The sequence below is a fragment of the Carica papaya genome, chromosome 7 (genome assembly GCF_054855325.1).
Source record: "Carica papaya isolate Zhongbai chromosome 7, ASM5485532v1, whole genome shotgun sequence".
Lineage (NCBI taxonomy): Eukaryota > Viridiplantae > Streptophyta > Magnoliopsida > Brassicales > Caricaceae > Carica > Carica papaya.
The window spans coordinates 11,219,648-11,236,440 of NC_142315.1; the positions used below are offsets into that span (position 1 = coordinate 11,219,648).

The 16,793-nt window shown below is 36.0% G+C and overlaps 1 protein-coding gene across 2 annotated transcripts; it reads right to left on the reverse strand.

Moving 5' to 3' along the window:
* Positions 1–171: 171 nt before the first annotated feature.
* Positions 172–13,306, reverse strand: SMU2 (RED family protein). 2 transcript variants are annotated; one of them, XM_088207208.1, is made up of 11 exons: positions 12,943–13,306; positions 12,597–12,737; positions 12,432–12,481; positions 12,104–12,218; positions 11,958–12,006; positions 11,758–11,847; positions 10,466–10,534; positions 10,258–10,381; positions 9,522–9,886; positions 8,882–9,265; positions 172–669 (listed from the first exon to the last, which is right to left on the reverse strand). In XM_088207208.1, exons 1-11 carry the CDS (start codon positions 12,987–12,989, stop codon positions 394–396), a joined length of 1,710 nt encoding a protein of 569 aa, XP_088063334.1. In that variant the 5' UTR covers positions 12,990–13,306; the 3' UTR covers positions 172–393. The 2 variants fall into 2 exon arrangements, with proteins under 2 accessions (XP_088063334.1, XP_088063333.1); XM_088207207.1 differs by having other exon boundaries at positions 12,104–12,231; positions 12,943–13,304.
* Between the last annotated feature and the right edge of the window lie 3,487 nt (positions 13,307–16,793).

Below are 16,793 nucleotides of genomic sequence, written 5' to 3' on the forward strand. Positions count from 1 at the left end.
TGGTATTCTATTCTATCCATTAAAGATCTCTCTCTCTCTCTCTCTCTCTCAAACATCAAATAGATTTCAAGGTAAATACCCTGCTCCCTCGTGGCAAACATAAAGTTATTCAGTGGGATTTCAGAACCAAGAGATAGGAACTATAATATTCCCAAAAAAAAAAAAAAAAGATGACTAACCTCCCATTAAAAAATATATTGACGCGCTGAGCCGAAACTGGTATGTTTTAGCCTACCATTTTTACTATATGGACAATCCTTCAAGGAGCCCTGCAACGAAGACAGGAATCTACACATTAAGTAAGTGCCTTTCTAAAATACAAACAAACGTTTTACCAAAAGAAAACATTAGACTGCCATGGGCAAACATCGCACTCCAGTCAACCTCAGAACTTCATATGCGGAGCTTTTTTACAGATTGCATATCATCCATATGATGACTAGCTTCACCATTTGACTCCTTCTCCATCTTCTTTCTGGCAAGTATCTTATTAATCTGATGCAATTCATTATTGAGCTTCTGGTCTCTGTTCTGCTTCCGCGTCTTCCTACCATCTTGCATCTTCACTCCAAACTGGAATGCAGCCTTTGGCATTGCTTCCTTCTGCTCATTGTATGTTGCCCATTCCTCTTCTGTCTCGAAGTCCCATCGATGAAGGCGGCCCTTCGCCTGCAAAAAAGTTGTAGTTATTATGACAACCAAACAAACCAGTCCATGGTCACAAGATGGATTTAAACTGAAAACCCTGTGAGCTGCAAATTTACTACACCTCTCCTGCCAAGTTTTTGCATCCATCTATGAGAATGAATATGTAGGAAATTGTGGATGAATTATTATAGGAGGATTTTTAGAATAGGAAATCAAAGGTAATAATCAGTTCCTAAAGTTTAGGAGATTGGCTGATTAACCCCATATTCTTTCCTAATCTTATGTAACAGAAAGTGTATAAATATATATATAGTGAAGGGAATAACCTGTACATATACAGAAAAACTAATAATACAAGGTTACTCAGTATTCTCTATGGTATCAGAGCCGTAAGGCTGGGATTTCTGAGAAAACTAGGGCAACTTACAGCTGACCATCATCGCAAGTCCAGCCTCAAATTGGTGGTTTCTCTCTCAACCTTCATTGCTGAACTTTGACACTTTCCCTTATTATTCTTTACTATTGTCCGATCATATTCAGTCATGACAGATACTACATCTTTGGCTCAAGCACCTTCGATAGTTGATGATGAACAGACTGTCCGGGCCACAACGAAGCTTCAGAATATTCAGGCAGCGTACAAATTAAATGGAAAAAATTATTTGAAGTGGTCTCAATTGGTTCGAACCTTTTTGAAAGGAAAAGAAAAGTTAGGTCATTTATTGGAGCAGGGACCGGAAACCAGAACTGTAGGTGCAGAAGCATGGGAGGTAGAAGATTCAATGATTATGTCTTGGCTATGCAATTCCATGATACCGGAGATTAGTGACACATTCATGTTTCTGCCAACAGCAAAGACAATCTGGGATACTCTTTACCAAACGTATTCAAAGATCAAAGATGCGACTCTCATATATGATATCAAGATCAAGACAACGGGGGCAAAATAAGAGTCGAAAATTGTGACCGACTATGCCAATGTTCTGCAAAATCAGTGGCAAGAGCTAGATTATTACAGGACAATTGATCTGAACTGCACCAAATGCGCGGTAGCCATCAAAAAATTCATAGAATGAGACCGAGTATATGATTTTTTAGCCTGAATTTGACTTTGTATGCATTCAAATTTTAGGCAGACCTGAAGTTCAAACCTTGACTGAAACAATATCATTGGTCCGTGCCAAGGAGAGTCGCAGAGGCATCATGCTGGATCCATCTTCAACAGATAATTCTACCCTATTAAGCTCTAAGTCACAAGGGCTAACACTTAATAGAACTGCTACAGACATGTCTAACCGATCGAGTGCTCACAAGTATCATGATGAGAATTGGTGCACATACTGTAAGAAACCACGACATACCAAGGAACAATGCTGGAAATTACATGGAAAACTCTTCACAAACAGCCGTGAATGGAGACAAAAAGGAGGACAATTAGCACCAAGCCAGAGACAAGCTTATATGTCCACTCAAGATTCAACCCAGGTCTTTGGAGGACTTAGTATGGATGAAATTGAAAAACTTAACGACCTGTTACGAACTGTGGAAATACCAGCACCAAAGTCCAGTCTCATACCTCAACTCAGGGTATATGTTCATTGACACTTTCGGGTGAGACTCTAATATCTCTTGAATTGAATGCTTTAGATAATGAGTTTAGGAATGCCTGGATCTTTGATTTAGGTATCATTGACCATATGACTCATAACTCTAGCCAGTTTAAGACCTATAAACCTAGCCCAAGCAATCGAAAAATTGGAATTGCTGATGGTTCTACAACCACAGTAGTTGGAGTAAGAGATGTTCAAGTCAACCCAGACCTAATACTTAAAAATGTTCTCTATGTTCCTTAACTTTCAACAAATTTGATTTTTATACAAAAACTTACCCGTGATCTAACTGGTTGTGTTATATTCAATGTTTCCTATTGTGAATTTCATGACCAGGAGTCGGGGAAGAGGATTAGACTTGCTAAGGAGCATAAAGGACTCTATTACCTAAATACACCAAGTCAACCGGAATTTAACAAATCAGCTTTGTTTTCGTTGTTTTCTTCTTCCAATACGGATGTTATTTGGCTACATCATGTATGTCTAGGTCATGTGCCCTTTTCTGCATTGAAAATAATATTTCCTACCTTATTCAAGGGTTTGGATGTTCAATCTTTCCATTGTGATATTTGTGAGTATGCAAAACACACACGTGTACCTTTTCCAATCAGTAATAATAGATCATCATCTCCCTTCTTTTTGGTACATAGTGACATTTTGGGACCATCCACTATTCCAAGTATCTCAGAGTATAGATGGTTTGTAAGTTTCACTGATGATTGTACAAGACCTGGATATACTTGCTCAAAAATAAATCTGATGTGAGCTGTATCTTTTCCACCTTTCATGCAATGATTCAAAACCAGTTTGACACAAAAATAAAGAGTAATCAATCTGACAATACCCGTGATTATTTCAACCAATTTTTGACTCTCTATTTTCAAAAGGAACGGATTCTACATGAATCATCTTGCATTACCACTCCACAACAAAATGGAGTGGCAAAAAGGAAAAACCGACATCTTCTTGAGTGTATTAGAGCTTTATTGTTCTAACAAAATATACCAAAATTTTTTTGGGGAGAAGCTGTCATTACATCAGCCTATGTTATAAATAGAATTCCTTCCAAAGTCTTGGGGTTTAAAAGTCCACTAGAAATCTTGTCTCAATCCTACCCTGACATTCAAAAATCCTTCAATCTTACTCCTCAGGTATTCGAGTGCACTTACTTTGTTCACGTTCATAGCCATAACAGAGGGAAACTAGATCCTAGAGCTATTAAGTGTGTCTTCGTGGGACACTCCTCCACTCAAAAAGGTTATAAATGCTATCTTCCTCCCAATAAGAAGTTACATGTCTTTGTTGATGTTACTTTTGTTAAAAATAAACCATATTTATTTACTCCTTATCTTCAAGGGAAGTTGCCTGAACTTAAAGATAAGGAGTTAAGTCTGCCACCACTAGAAATGCCCTCACCCAAGTCACATAGATCACAAAATGGGCCTTTAGCGTCAATGTCTCCTTCACAATTGCAGTCTAAATAACCACAAGAAAACCAAGAAGTACATGGAAAAATCTTTGATTATTTCCGATTTGATCAAGTGTATACAAGGAGAAGAGATCTTATTATGACTGCAAGGCAGAAACAATTCACTGAACTGACTCCTGAAAATGAGGTAATAATCTGTGAACCGAATCTAACTATACCACAAGTAGATTCCCTTTCCAACAGTGATCGACCTAACTTTAATCTAGATTTGCCTACAGCCTTGAGAAAACAAACCCGAGAATACACAAAAAGGCCAATATATCCCATGTCTCAATTTGTGACTTTCCAGAAATTTTCTCCAAGCCATCAAAGTTTTCTCTCAACCCTGAACATAATTCCTATTCCTAACTCATTGTCTGAAGGATTATCAAAGAGAGAATGGAGACTTGCTATGGAGGCAGAAATGGATGCATTACAAAAGAATGAAACTTGGAATTGGTTGACTTACCTAAAGGTAAGAAACCAGTGGGTTGTAAGCGGGTGTTTGCAGTAAACTTTAAGGCAGATGGATCTCTAGAACACTATAAGGCAAGGCTGGTTGCTAAGGGATATACTCAAACATATGGGGTGGATTACCAAAAAACATTTGCTCCAGTAACAAAGATGAACACGGAGAGAATTTTGTTGTCTGAGGCTGTGAACTTTGACTGGGAATTACAGCAGTATGATGTGAAGAATGTCTTCCTTCATGAGGAGCTAGAAGAAGAGATTTATATGAGTATCCCACCAGGGTTAAGTGGTGCTGATGATCACAAGGTTTGCTGGTTAAAAAGAGCATTATATAGGTTGAAACAATCACCTCACATTTGGTTTGGACAGTTTGCCAAGGTAATGTTAGCTAATTGATACAAATAAAGTCAAGGAGATCATACACTTTTCATCAAGTATTCGGTTTCAGGGGGAGTCACGATATTAATAATGTATGTAGACGACATTATAGTGACAGGAAATGATGAGGTAGAAAAGAAAGTCTTGAAGGAGTGTCTAGCCAAAGAATTTGAAATAAAAGATTTAGAAAAGTTAAAATACTTCTTTGGGATTGAAGTAACTCGATCTAGACATGGAATTTTCATCTCTGAATAAAAATATATTACAGATATACTTAAGGAGACAGGAATGATGGCTAGCAAACCGGTTGGAACTCCCATTGAACAGAATCACAGACTGGGTGAAGCTCTTGGAGACAAAATAGTGGATAGAGAAATGTATCAACGGTTTGTTGAAAAACTCATTTACCTTGTCCATACTCCGCCAGACATAGCTTACTCGGTTAGTGTCATTAGTCAGTTTATGCATGATCCTAGAGAGGATGCAGTCTATCGAGTCCTTCATTACTTAAAAGCACATCTTGGCAAAGAAATTATATTTAAGAAAGCATCAAACATTGACTTTGCAGTATACACAAATGCTGACTTTGCAGGATCATCAGTTGACCAACGATCAACTACGGGCTACTGTACATTCCTTGGAGGGAACTTAATTTCCTAGAGAAGCAAAAAACATAGTGTAGGAGCATGGTCAAGTGCAGAAGCTGAGTTCAGAGCTATGGCAACAAGAGTGTGTGAATGAATGTGGATCAAGATCATTTTAAAAGACCTAAATATTCAATGGAGCAGACCTATGAGACTGTATTGTGATAACAAGTCAGCTATAAGCATTGCCCACAATCCTATGCAACATGACCGCACGAAGCATATCGAGATAGACAGACATTTTATTAAAAAAAAGTTAGATAGTGGTTTGATTTGTACACCATATGTTCCTACAGGGCATTAGCTAGCAGATGTAATGATAAAAGAGTTATGTAATAATATATTTCATGAGAACATTAACAAGCTGGGAATGGTGGACCTTTATTCACCAGCTTGAGGGAGAGCGTAGGAAATCGTGAATGAATTATTATGAGGATTTTTAGGATAGGAAATCAAGGGTAATAATCAGATCCTGAAGTTTAGGAGATTGGCTTATTAACTCCAGATTCTTTCCTAATCTTCTGTAACAGAAAGTGTATATATATACATATAGTAAAAGGGATAGCTTGTACATATATAAAAATAATAATAATATAAGGTTGCTCAGTATTCTTCAAAATACATGAAATTTGTTACGGATATTTTCTAGCATGAAGAAAATTAGATCCCTAGACAAAATGGGAATACCAATCATCCTCCTTTTTATTTTCTTTTCGGGTAAACTAGTATCGAGTTCTTGAATCTTGAATTTTGGACATAATAATAAGTCCATATGTTTCCAAAGTATCTGTAGCCCTTTCCTAAATACCAGTACAAGTTTTTTGATAGGCAAAAAGTATCCTTTTTGTGAACTTTTCACACGCTCTTTCCTCAATTTTCTCCCACAAAATTTGAAAGTTTTGTTGTGATTTTATGTTATTTTCTTTTAATTTCAATTTTTTTGTTTCTACCAATTCTAGAACTCACATCAGAAAAGAGTTGATTTATCTATTACATGCATATGACATGACAACCAATTAACCAATATTCAGGTGTTTTACAACCATAAATCCTTTTTAATATTTTTTTTTACAGCTCTAATATCCATTTCAGTATTCTACCTCACAATTTTTTTGGAAGTTGAAAGCTCCTTCTAAGGTAAAGTTTCAGTTTATAATATTCTTGGGAATGGGATCAACATTGATTATACTCGCTTAAAAATAGAACTTATAGAGCTCTTTCTCCTGACATCTTTTTGCTGTATTCTCATAGTTCATTTTTTTTTAAGAAAAAATATCAACTATTCATAAGCACTAAGGGGATGCAGCCGACTATAGAATTTATATGTCAAGAAAAATATCTATAAGATCTCCAAATCTTCACAAGAATAAAGAGAATGGTCTTTACTAAAAAAATACATAGGATTTGGAACCATGGGTCTTATAAAAATTAAATTCAATACCTTAAAATCTCTTCTATTTTTTTCCTTTCGGACAACCCAAAACATCACTGAAGGAATAAGATTTGACATACTTCTATCCTATGGGCCCCTTTTCCACACCCTAATCTCATCACTCGCTGAACCAGCCACTACCCAATTGATACCCAACACACTGTAGGCTAAGATCCGCAGACAGTATGCAAATGGACACTACAACAAAATATGGCTGCCCGATTCTGCATCACTCTTGCACAATTAGCAGCCATTAGCCAATAATCTGCCCCTCCTGATCAACTTATCCAGTGTTAAGATACACTTTCTAGCAGCCCCCAAGCAAAGAAGCCACTCTAGGTGGTGCTTTTACCTTCGAGATCAACCTTGATGGTAACTCCATACAAGTTTTATTCCTCTTAGTCAGATGCAGATAAAAAGTCCTAACAAATATCAGCCTTAATTGTAATGATTGGGAGATCAATGGTGTGGATATCTTCTTTTGGTTCTATCCAAATGTATTCTTAATGGGGCTGGGGTTGTCATATTTGAAGGCTTAACTCTAAGGCCTTAGGACAACCCCAAAATCCACAAATAGGACAACCCCAGCCCCATTAAGATTACATTTGGATAGAACCAAAAGAAGATATCCACACCATTGATCTCCCAATCATTACAATTAATTGAAACCTCCAAAATCCACAAGCCATTCCCTCCCCAAACCCCAGAAAGACTCCTAAACCATGGCCTCCTAAAGAAGAAAAATTCTTGGAAAACTGGGTCTTGAGCACCCCTTCATCTAACCACTCATCTCGTCAAACTTTCACTCTTCCAGACCCAATCCTCCACTTAATGCATTTCTAGCATTTCTTTATCTCCACGCATATTTTCTTCCACAACCTATACCATGCAATTGGAAAAGGAACTTGATAAACCAATCCATACCATGCAATCCTCCACTTAATGCATTTCTAGCACTCCTTTATCTCCACGCATATTTTCTTCGACAACCCTATAGCATGCAATCGGAAAAGGAACTTGATAAACCAATCCATACCATGCAATCCTCCACTTAATGCATTTCTAGCACTCCTTTATCTCCATGCATATTTTCTTCCACAATCCTATGCGATGCAATCGGAAAAGGAACTTGATAAACCAATCCATACCATTTGTGCTAAATTTAGTACTTACTGTATCCTCCACAAGCTATCACGCTCCAACATAAACCTCTACACCCATTTCCCTTGAAGCACCGCATTAACCTCAACTAAAGATCTCAAGCTCAGACCGGTATATTGAACTAGTTGTTTTACCACAGTCCATGCACTAAGATGATACCTTCTCCTCTCCTCAGCATCACTTCACAAGAACCTGCGTTGGATGGACTCCAGTAGGCCATACTAACAGTTGTCAAGAAAAATTTATAACTAATGGGGATATTGATCATGGTGCTTTTAATGAGAGGTAGTCTTTCCCCATTAGATAATAGATTCCTCTTCCACTCAAACAAACAGGATTGAAATCTCATAAACCTGGGGTCCCACATCATAACATCATTATACTTCATATAGAGGCATTTCAAAGTATTTAATATGGAGGTTAGTGCACTTAGATCCCAAAATTCTAGCCCAAATGCTCACGTCACTACCATCTCCTAGATTCCCCAGCATGTTATCATAGTTCATGGAGCAATTATCCTCTTTTCACCACTATCCTAAAGCACCAATTTTGTGGACTAGATTGTTTTCTTTGTTTGGGGTCAAGCAGGGGTGTCCTAATCAAGAGATTTTCATCTCTTCTAAATTTATAGGATATAGATGTTATAGACAGGGGCTTTTTACTAGCTTGTGGGTCATCTGGTAGACTGGTAAACGAAATGCTGAATATTTTCAAGCATAATTTTCATATCTATAACATGGTTTGAGATGGGATTATTTTGACTTCGCTTTGGTTAACGCCCACATTTACTTCAAAGGATGACTTTTTTAAACTTTGCATAGAGATTGGATCTCTATTTTATCTTGAGGCTCTTTTTATAACTTCTTATATTTTTGGTTCCTTTGCTTTGAAGCAAAGGTATTTTATCCTTTCCTCTGTTGGACCGAGTAAACAGACATATTTATCAAATAAGAACTGACTTGCATATTTTTAAAATTCATGTATCCAAATTGTAATTATATCTAAAATTTAAGGTCTCGCATATGTTTAACCTTATATTTTTCAAGAGAAAGAGAGAAGAACTTCTTACCCTTCCACCCATATCCATTTTTGACAAGTCATCTTCATCATCACTGTCCACAACCTCACGGTTATATTCTTGATACCCAGGATAGCATTCAGAATAACTCTCAGAGATGAAGTTTGGATCTTTTTCTCGTGCATCTTTCTCCCTCAACTGTTGAAGCCTCTGATCATCCCGCTTGAAGACAGACCCTAAACCTCTATCCTTCTCTTCTTGGGTCATGAAGCGTGGATCCTGTTGAATAGTCAAACCAGCTTGAACATCATAACTCTGCATATCCGGCTGGAGGTACTGTTCAGGATAAGCCAACTGCTCAGCATATTGGTAATCCTGCCACTCTCCCTGGTAGCCACTTGCCAATGCTTGTGTTTGCATGGTACTGTATCCATTCTGAAACCAGTTTAAAGCAGAAAGGAAAAGAAGATTTCAGTTAATTCAGCTGCTAAAGCTTAGCATAGAAGGTACCACATATTGGTTATTCATTACCGACTGAGGTTCAAAAAAGTCACGCATAAAGAAGAAAAAAGTTATTTTGCAAAATTGCATCATATTTCATCCATGTATAAATCAAATTCATACTTAATTTTGAGGATGAACCATTACTTTTCTTTTGGACTGATTATAATATTTATTACGATCAACTGACCAGTTCTTGCCATTCCTGAGCAGGCACAGAAGGCTGGACTGGGCCATATGCAGGTTCTGTGAAATAGGAGACTCTTTCCTTATTTCGGGGAGACTCTTCCATATCTTCCGAAATTGGACTTTGTGTCACATCTTTGCCAGGAACAGCATAGTCAACACCATCTCCAACAAAGATATCATCCTCTTCTGCCCTAGAAACAACTGGAACTTGTTTATCGCTCAAATCAAGATGATTTTTTCTGGGAGGTGGTGGCGGAGGTGGTGGCAAGGCAACCTCTATATCACTCCTGTTCCTTGCCAAACTACCATCAGGTTTTAATGATTTATCGTCTTCTTCATAATCATTAGCAATAGTCGAACTCTTTCCTGCAGTAGAACAGGAATACACATTGAACACATAAAACATGCTATGACAGTGTATGAGAGATTCAAACACAGAACACTTGCTGACTTAACAATTAAAAGACCTCACTGTAGCATGCTATGACAGATTTAAACAGCATAAGCAAAATCCCCAAATTTCGGAATGGCACAAACCTAAACTACATTAAGCAAACAATATAAGTATCAACATCATGCTTTCATCCCAAACTATAAAATTTTGACAGGCCAACCTAGAAAAGAATTTGAAGACACTAGAATTCTTCAGAGCAATAATATCTCATAGCTTCCCTTTAAGATGACGATGCTGTTTCTATTATCAACAAAACTCATCGAGTATATCATAAATTAATTACTTTTAGAATCTTTCTCCTTCTTTTTCTTCTTAAGAACCTTCCCAGATGATCCAAGACGAAGATACGACATGATTTTAGCAATTCGATCAAGCACAGAGCCATCAACACTAACAGTAACTAGCTCCTGCAAAATAGAACAAACCAAAATCAGATGTTTCCTGGCATAAAAAATGAATGTAATTGAAAAAAAAAACTAAAATATACTGACATCTGGCACTGGACAGTCAGCTTTGCTCCTATGCAAGGTCGTAGGTATATCATGAGTATACCCACCTTCCTACATTACCAAAAAAAGGAGACATTGAGTTAGGACATTAGACTTGTATAATTAGCAAATTCATCGAGAATACTTGAGAGAGAGGCACAATGGACAAGCACATTTCTTCTATCAAGCTCAAATAATGGATATTTTGACTTCCAAATGAAGGTCATTGAGTAATATGTAAGGGATTGAATCTGTTCAATTTAAAAATTTTAACCTACAGTTTATACTTATTAACAACTCAAATATAGGTAATACATGGTGCAAAAAAGTCTGAGTTGGACCCAGAAATAGATTAAAATAGCACTCTTCTGGCTCCTTAGAACCAGGTGGCGCATTCCAAGGTGACATAGTATAAAACCAAGTCACATAACTTGCGCTATCTGTACCATTAGATTTATTCTTTAAAAATTATTTTAATGAATTTAATGACAAGCAAAATGCGAGTTTTACTTTGCTCAAATGATAAGTAAAATGCTAGTCATGATTCCCTGAAACAGTTTCAGATATATTTTGATGTTTCCTACAAGCAGCTCATTCAATAAATGAAAATTGTATAAGGAAAGTCAACTCAAGCTAACTTTAGATCAAAATTATACTCTTATATTTACATGTATTGTAATTTGTCTAGATCACTATTTGTATCATTTGGTTTTTAGAACCTAATCCTTTGTAAGCTTAGAACTCTACATCCTAATAGCTTGTAAGATGATAAATAGCAAATTACAATACATTTAAATATAAGAGTATAATTTTCTCTTTGTAATAGGCTTTCACATTGACAGCAGAACATGCATTCTTAGTCAAATTAATGTGATTAGAAAAATCAATCTGGAACATTGTTTCATATCTGTTTTTGGTATCAGAGCCAATTTCATAAAGAAAAAAATTCAAAGTTTTCTTTCTTGATTGCTTGGTTCGCTGTAAAAAAATATATATAAAATGGATACAAGATTAGTGATACACACAAATTATTACATAGATTAAATATAACATAGAATTTCTGATTGACAAACAAATTTTTTTTGAAACAAAAAGTATAACATGTAAATTAACACACTGGCACCAAGGGAATGTCGCCCATGTACAAAAATATTAATTGACAAACAAATATTAGCAGATGAAAAAGCATTGCAGATTCACAAACAAGACCAAGATTTAATGGACCAGGGGTCCAGAAGAAACGGAAAGCTGCTCGAAAGATAACCAAGAGCACAAAAGTATACGAAGATTCTCACCATGTTAAAAATGAATGCCATTCTACCAGGAAGGAACATCTCGTTAGACTTCACAATGGTTTGAGGTTTCACTATCCATTGGTAAGTTGACTGATCCACCAAAATAAGACATGAGTGAATAACTAAAGGAAAGAAATTGCAAACCAACAATAAACTGAAATTGTGACAATCGTCCACTGATTCTCAAGAATACAATGAACCTTTGCGGTTGCAGTGCGGAAAGACAATTGTTGGTCTTCCTTGGATGGTCTGTCAGTAAAAGACAATAACATGTTTAAAGTTACCAATAAAAAAATCAAAGCCTAATATTATCTGGTCCAATATAAATAGTTTTAGTTTATCTTACCTCGACTTCCCATCAGCATCATCCCCAACATCAGGTTTCTTGTCAATCTCACTCCTTACCTTGTTGAGCAAAGCATAATCTAACCCTTTGACCAAATGAGTATGTTCCACATCACCTGATTCATATTTCTACAAATATCTCAAGAAACTTAAAAATAACCACAATTCTCTTAAAACCATTAACGAAACAATTAAGAACACATATCCCAAATCAAAGAGGAAAGTGCAAGAAATTCATAATTTACCAACGTCTTTCCTAACACTACAGAACACACTCATTTATTTGTACAGTAACCCAATTGAAAACTCAATGTGATGATAATACGAACCTCCAAGATACTTGCTCTTCTCAATAGATAACTTATGTGCATCAGCAGAGCTGCACAAATTAGCATAGCAATCATCATAAAGTCACACCAATTACCAGGCCGTATATAAACAGAAACGGCTACTGGCAGACAATAAACAAACATAGCCGATAAAGGAAGTCTAACCGGATATCAACCGTGCCCGGAGGAGCGACAGCGTGAAACGAGCCCAGCTCTGTTGGCTCATAATCGGGATTTTGATCTTCTCTTCGTTCCTTCGCACGGTCCCTATACTTCGGTTGCTCTGGTTCTTCTGCTTTCTCTTCCCTGCCCAGTTTCCATATCTTAGAATCAATAACTAATCCAAATTCTTCAATATTTAAATTAATTTTAAGCGTGTAAACATGTAAACATCAGAGGCCGAGGACGATGAACAGGAAATATAGGCTTAAATAACCATTGTAGAACTGAAAATTTGTTATCGATTTCTGAAGGAAAAAAAAAACATCCTTAGATAGTGGAAATCACTTACTTGCGACGAGCAATTTTCTCCTTGTAATACTTCTTTGCATTGGTCATTGTTGGTTCTGAAATTTCAGTCGTTAATCGAAAATGAAGGTCCTCTTTCTGAGAACGGAGGAGAATTGATGAAGTTGGCTTTTTCTTTTCCCCTTTTTCGATTAGGGCTTAAGTAGCGCAATGCAAATTACATAAATGGAACTTCAATTACGAAATTGCCCTTGTCTTCTACAGTTGCAGCCTTGAAAAGGTTGATACTGATCTTCTGTGAAGAGATGGCAATTGGAAGGGATGATCCGCAGATTGCCCCAGGACATTCTTCTAGCTAAAAATTTTTAATTAATGGTTACCGAGTAAGAAACGGATATGGACTGGGGTATGGATACCATAATTTACTTTTCCAGTGTTTCACCCTGCCCTGCTCTGCTCTATTTAAATTAATTAAATTTTTACTGAATAAACATTTAATATTGTATATCTATGATATTAATTTATAATTGTTAGTAAGTATTATATTTAAATATTATTTTAAGTCTTATTTTATTTTAATTACTATTTAATAATTTTTAATTAAATTATTTAAATATTATATGAGATGTTTTAAAATTAAAAAAAAAATGATGGATTGAACAAGTAACGAATAAAAATCTTTCTATTTGCTTTGAGCATGGAGCAATTATAAATTTATCTTTTTATTAGTAGAGCATATGCAAAAATTGATATATCACCTCGTACCCACCTTATGGCTATCTTTACTCTAAGTAAAAGTAAGAAAATAATTAGTTCAATTAATTTAGTTGAAAACTTTTAAAATTAAAAAAATTGATTGGATTAAAATAATTGAAATCAATCGAAATATGTGTAAAACCAAAACAAAATTCTCAAAAATTATTTAAACTATTTAGTTGATAACAAAACATGTTCATTCTTTTTTACTTTTGTAAGTGTCAAACGGTAAATTTTAAAAGATTATTAATGAATTTTTAGTGATTCATATTAGTTTTTTTAAATTTAGTAGTATACATCTTAAATCTTGAGAAAAATTAAAATTATTTTATAATCAAATTTAATACTACAAATAAAACGAGAAATAAAAGAAAATAAATAAAGAAATTTTTTTTAAATCATGTAAGAGATTAAAACCGTAGAAGAGATTAATGTTATACATCTCAAATCATGTAAAAGAATAATGCATTTTTAATGGCCAAAGTTAATCTTGCAAATGAAACATCAAGAAGAGAAAAAGAAAGATAAAAAAAATTAGTGCTTATAATCCTTAAAACAAATTATGAATAACTTAAAGAAGGGGAAGAGAAAAAGTTGTTCGCCTGTATAATGGAGTGGAGCAATGTAACACCCACCAAAATCTTTTTTTATATTATTATTAATAAATATAATTTTTTTATTTTATTGTATTTTATTTTATTTTAATTTAATATAAAAATAAAATAAAATTGATGGAAAATTAAATTAAAAATAATTTTGGAAAAAAGATGTGAAAATTTAAGTTCTTGATGGATTTTTAAAAGAAAAATCAGAAACTGAGGGTTAAAACGTACTTTAAAAAAAATTTACCACGTTAGACGTCCGGTCAGTAGCCCCGACCAACCAGGACATGTCAAGTGGCAGAGGCGCTAACACGGGAGGCCACGCGGGGCGGGGGGGGGGGGGGGGGGGGAAGGGGCCACGTGGACGATCCACGTACGCGCAATCGAACGGCTGAGGTTCATTCCCGCGCGCATAGACGGCCTTGATGCACTCCCTCCCAAACGCAATCAGACGGCCAGATTAAAAGCGATCGAATGGCCCATAATAAATCGCGATGGACAACCTAGATTGGATCGCGATCGGATAGTCCAGATTAAACACGATGGATGGCCCAGATCAAAAGCGAATGGGTATAAATAACCCCCATCCACACCAAACCCTAACCCTAGCTACCAGAACCCCTCCTTAGAGAAGACGACCCAACTGTCGGGGAGCCGACTGCCGCCGCACTAGAGCTCTTTTCGACTGCTAAAAAAGGTAAAAACCTTTCATTTTGCATGAAATTCAATTTTAAGCTAACTTATGGCCAAATTGGAGTGAAAAGACCAACCAATTGGCTAAAAAACACCGACAGAGCTTGGCGATGTTGCCGCGGGAAATTTCACAAACTGCCTCCGATGAGGCCTTTTCCGATTTCTGTTTCGCGTAATTTTTTCACCGTTATGATCACTGTTTGCTTCTCTACAGGGTGACCGAAGTGAAACACCCAACCGCAACATGTCGCCGGAGCACGGTGGAGCCGCCGTCGCCAGATTTTTAAAATTGGTCGAGTGAGCCCTGAATCTAATTTTGGGTTTATTTGGAATATTTGTAGGTATTATAAGCGCGTTTCAGTTTCTGGAGAAAAATTTAGGGAATCTAGGGACCACCTATAAACTCAGTAAACTGTTTAGCTTTTCGGTATCAAATCAAGTAAGGATCCCTCACCATATTCCCTATCATAGAATTGAAGTTTAAATAAATAATAATGTGGTATTTTGTGCGATTTTAGTAAACATACATAATTAATTACTGATTGCTAATGGATCCCGAACTGGAAATTATTTTCTGTTAATCTCTATTGATGTATTTTATAGTCTAAGAGCATGATAGTGTCTTATTGATTTATTTTATGGTTTGAATGAATGAATTACTATCTTACGTGACTACTGTTTAATTTGAGATTTGAGACATAATTGCATTACTTGATACATGTTTATTTACTTATGTGATTATATTTGATTTAAAAATGGAGACTAAAGAAAAATGAGAAAGTTGTGTGATTAAATAAACAGATGGAACGACAGCCTTACTAGATATCCTAGGAGATTATGAACAGATCGAGTATATAGGGAACCCTACCGTGAACGTTGTCTCATACCGGACGGGGTATAGAGACTGAATAATTTGGCGCTCATACCGGACGGAGTATGGGGATGGCCCGCTTCACCCTCATACTGGACGGGGTATTGATGTTTAATGATTTGGCACTTATACCGGACGAGGTATGGGGACGACCCTGTAATTGAGATTGTTAAAGGAAATGGTTCACGTGTAGCGTGAACATCCCTATGAACCCCATGGATACTAGTAGGCTGGTGAAAAGAGAAACAGTTATGGTTTGGTTTATTGTTAATGGATATGGATTTATAATAGGTTCTATGTTGCTGATTGTTCATGAAATTATAATTTGTATGATATTATTATTTTTTATAGGTTGTTTTCATAAATTCCACTATCGTAAGTGAACGAGAAATAATTTTATGATTGATAAATAAATTAAATAAATTTAATGCTCCATTAGTGATTTTCGATTTTATACCAATCTTTATTTCTGTACCGGTGATATATTGTGACATCCGTACTTGGCTAGTGTAGCTTATCCTTTATTTAACTATTTCAGATCAAGAGGACCAGGTTCTAGAGTCCGATCCGCAAGAAGATTGCGAGTATCTTATTGATTTATTTTATGGTTTGAATGCATGAATTGCTACCTTACATGACTGTTGTTTGATTTGAGATTTGAGACATGATTGCATTACTTGATGCATGTTTATTTACTTATGTGATTATGTTTGTTTTGAAAATGGAGACTAAAGGAAAACGAAAAAATTGTGTGATTAAATAAACAGATGGAACGACAACCTTATTAGATATCCTAGGAGATTGTGAACGGATCGGGTACATAGGAAACCGTACCGTGAACGTTGTTTCATACCGGACGAGGTATAGAGACTGAATAATTTGGTGCTCATACAGAACGAGGTATGGGGACGACCCGCTTCATCTTCATACTGGACAGAGTATTGAGATTTAATGATTTGATGCTTATACTGG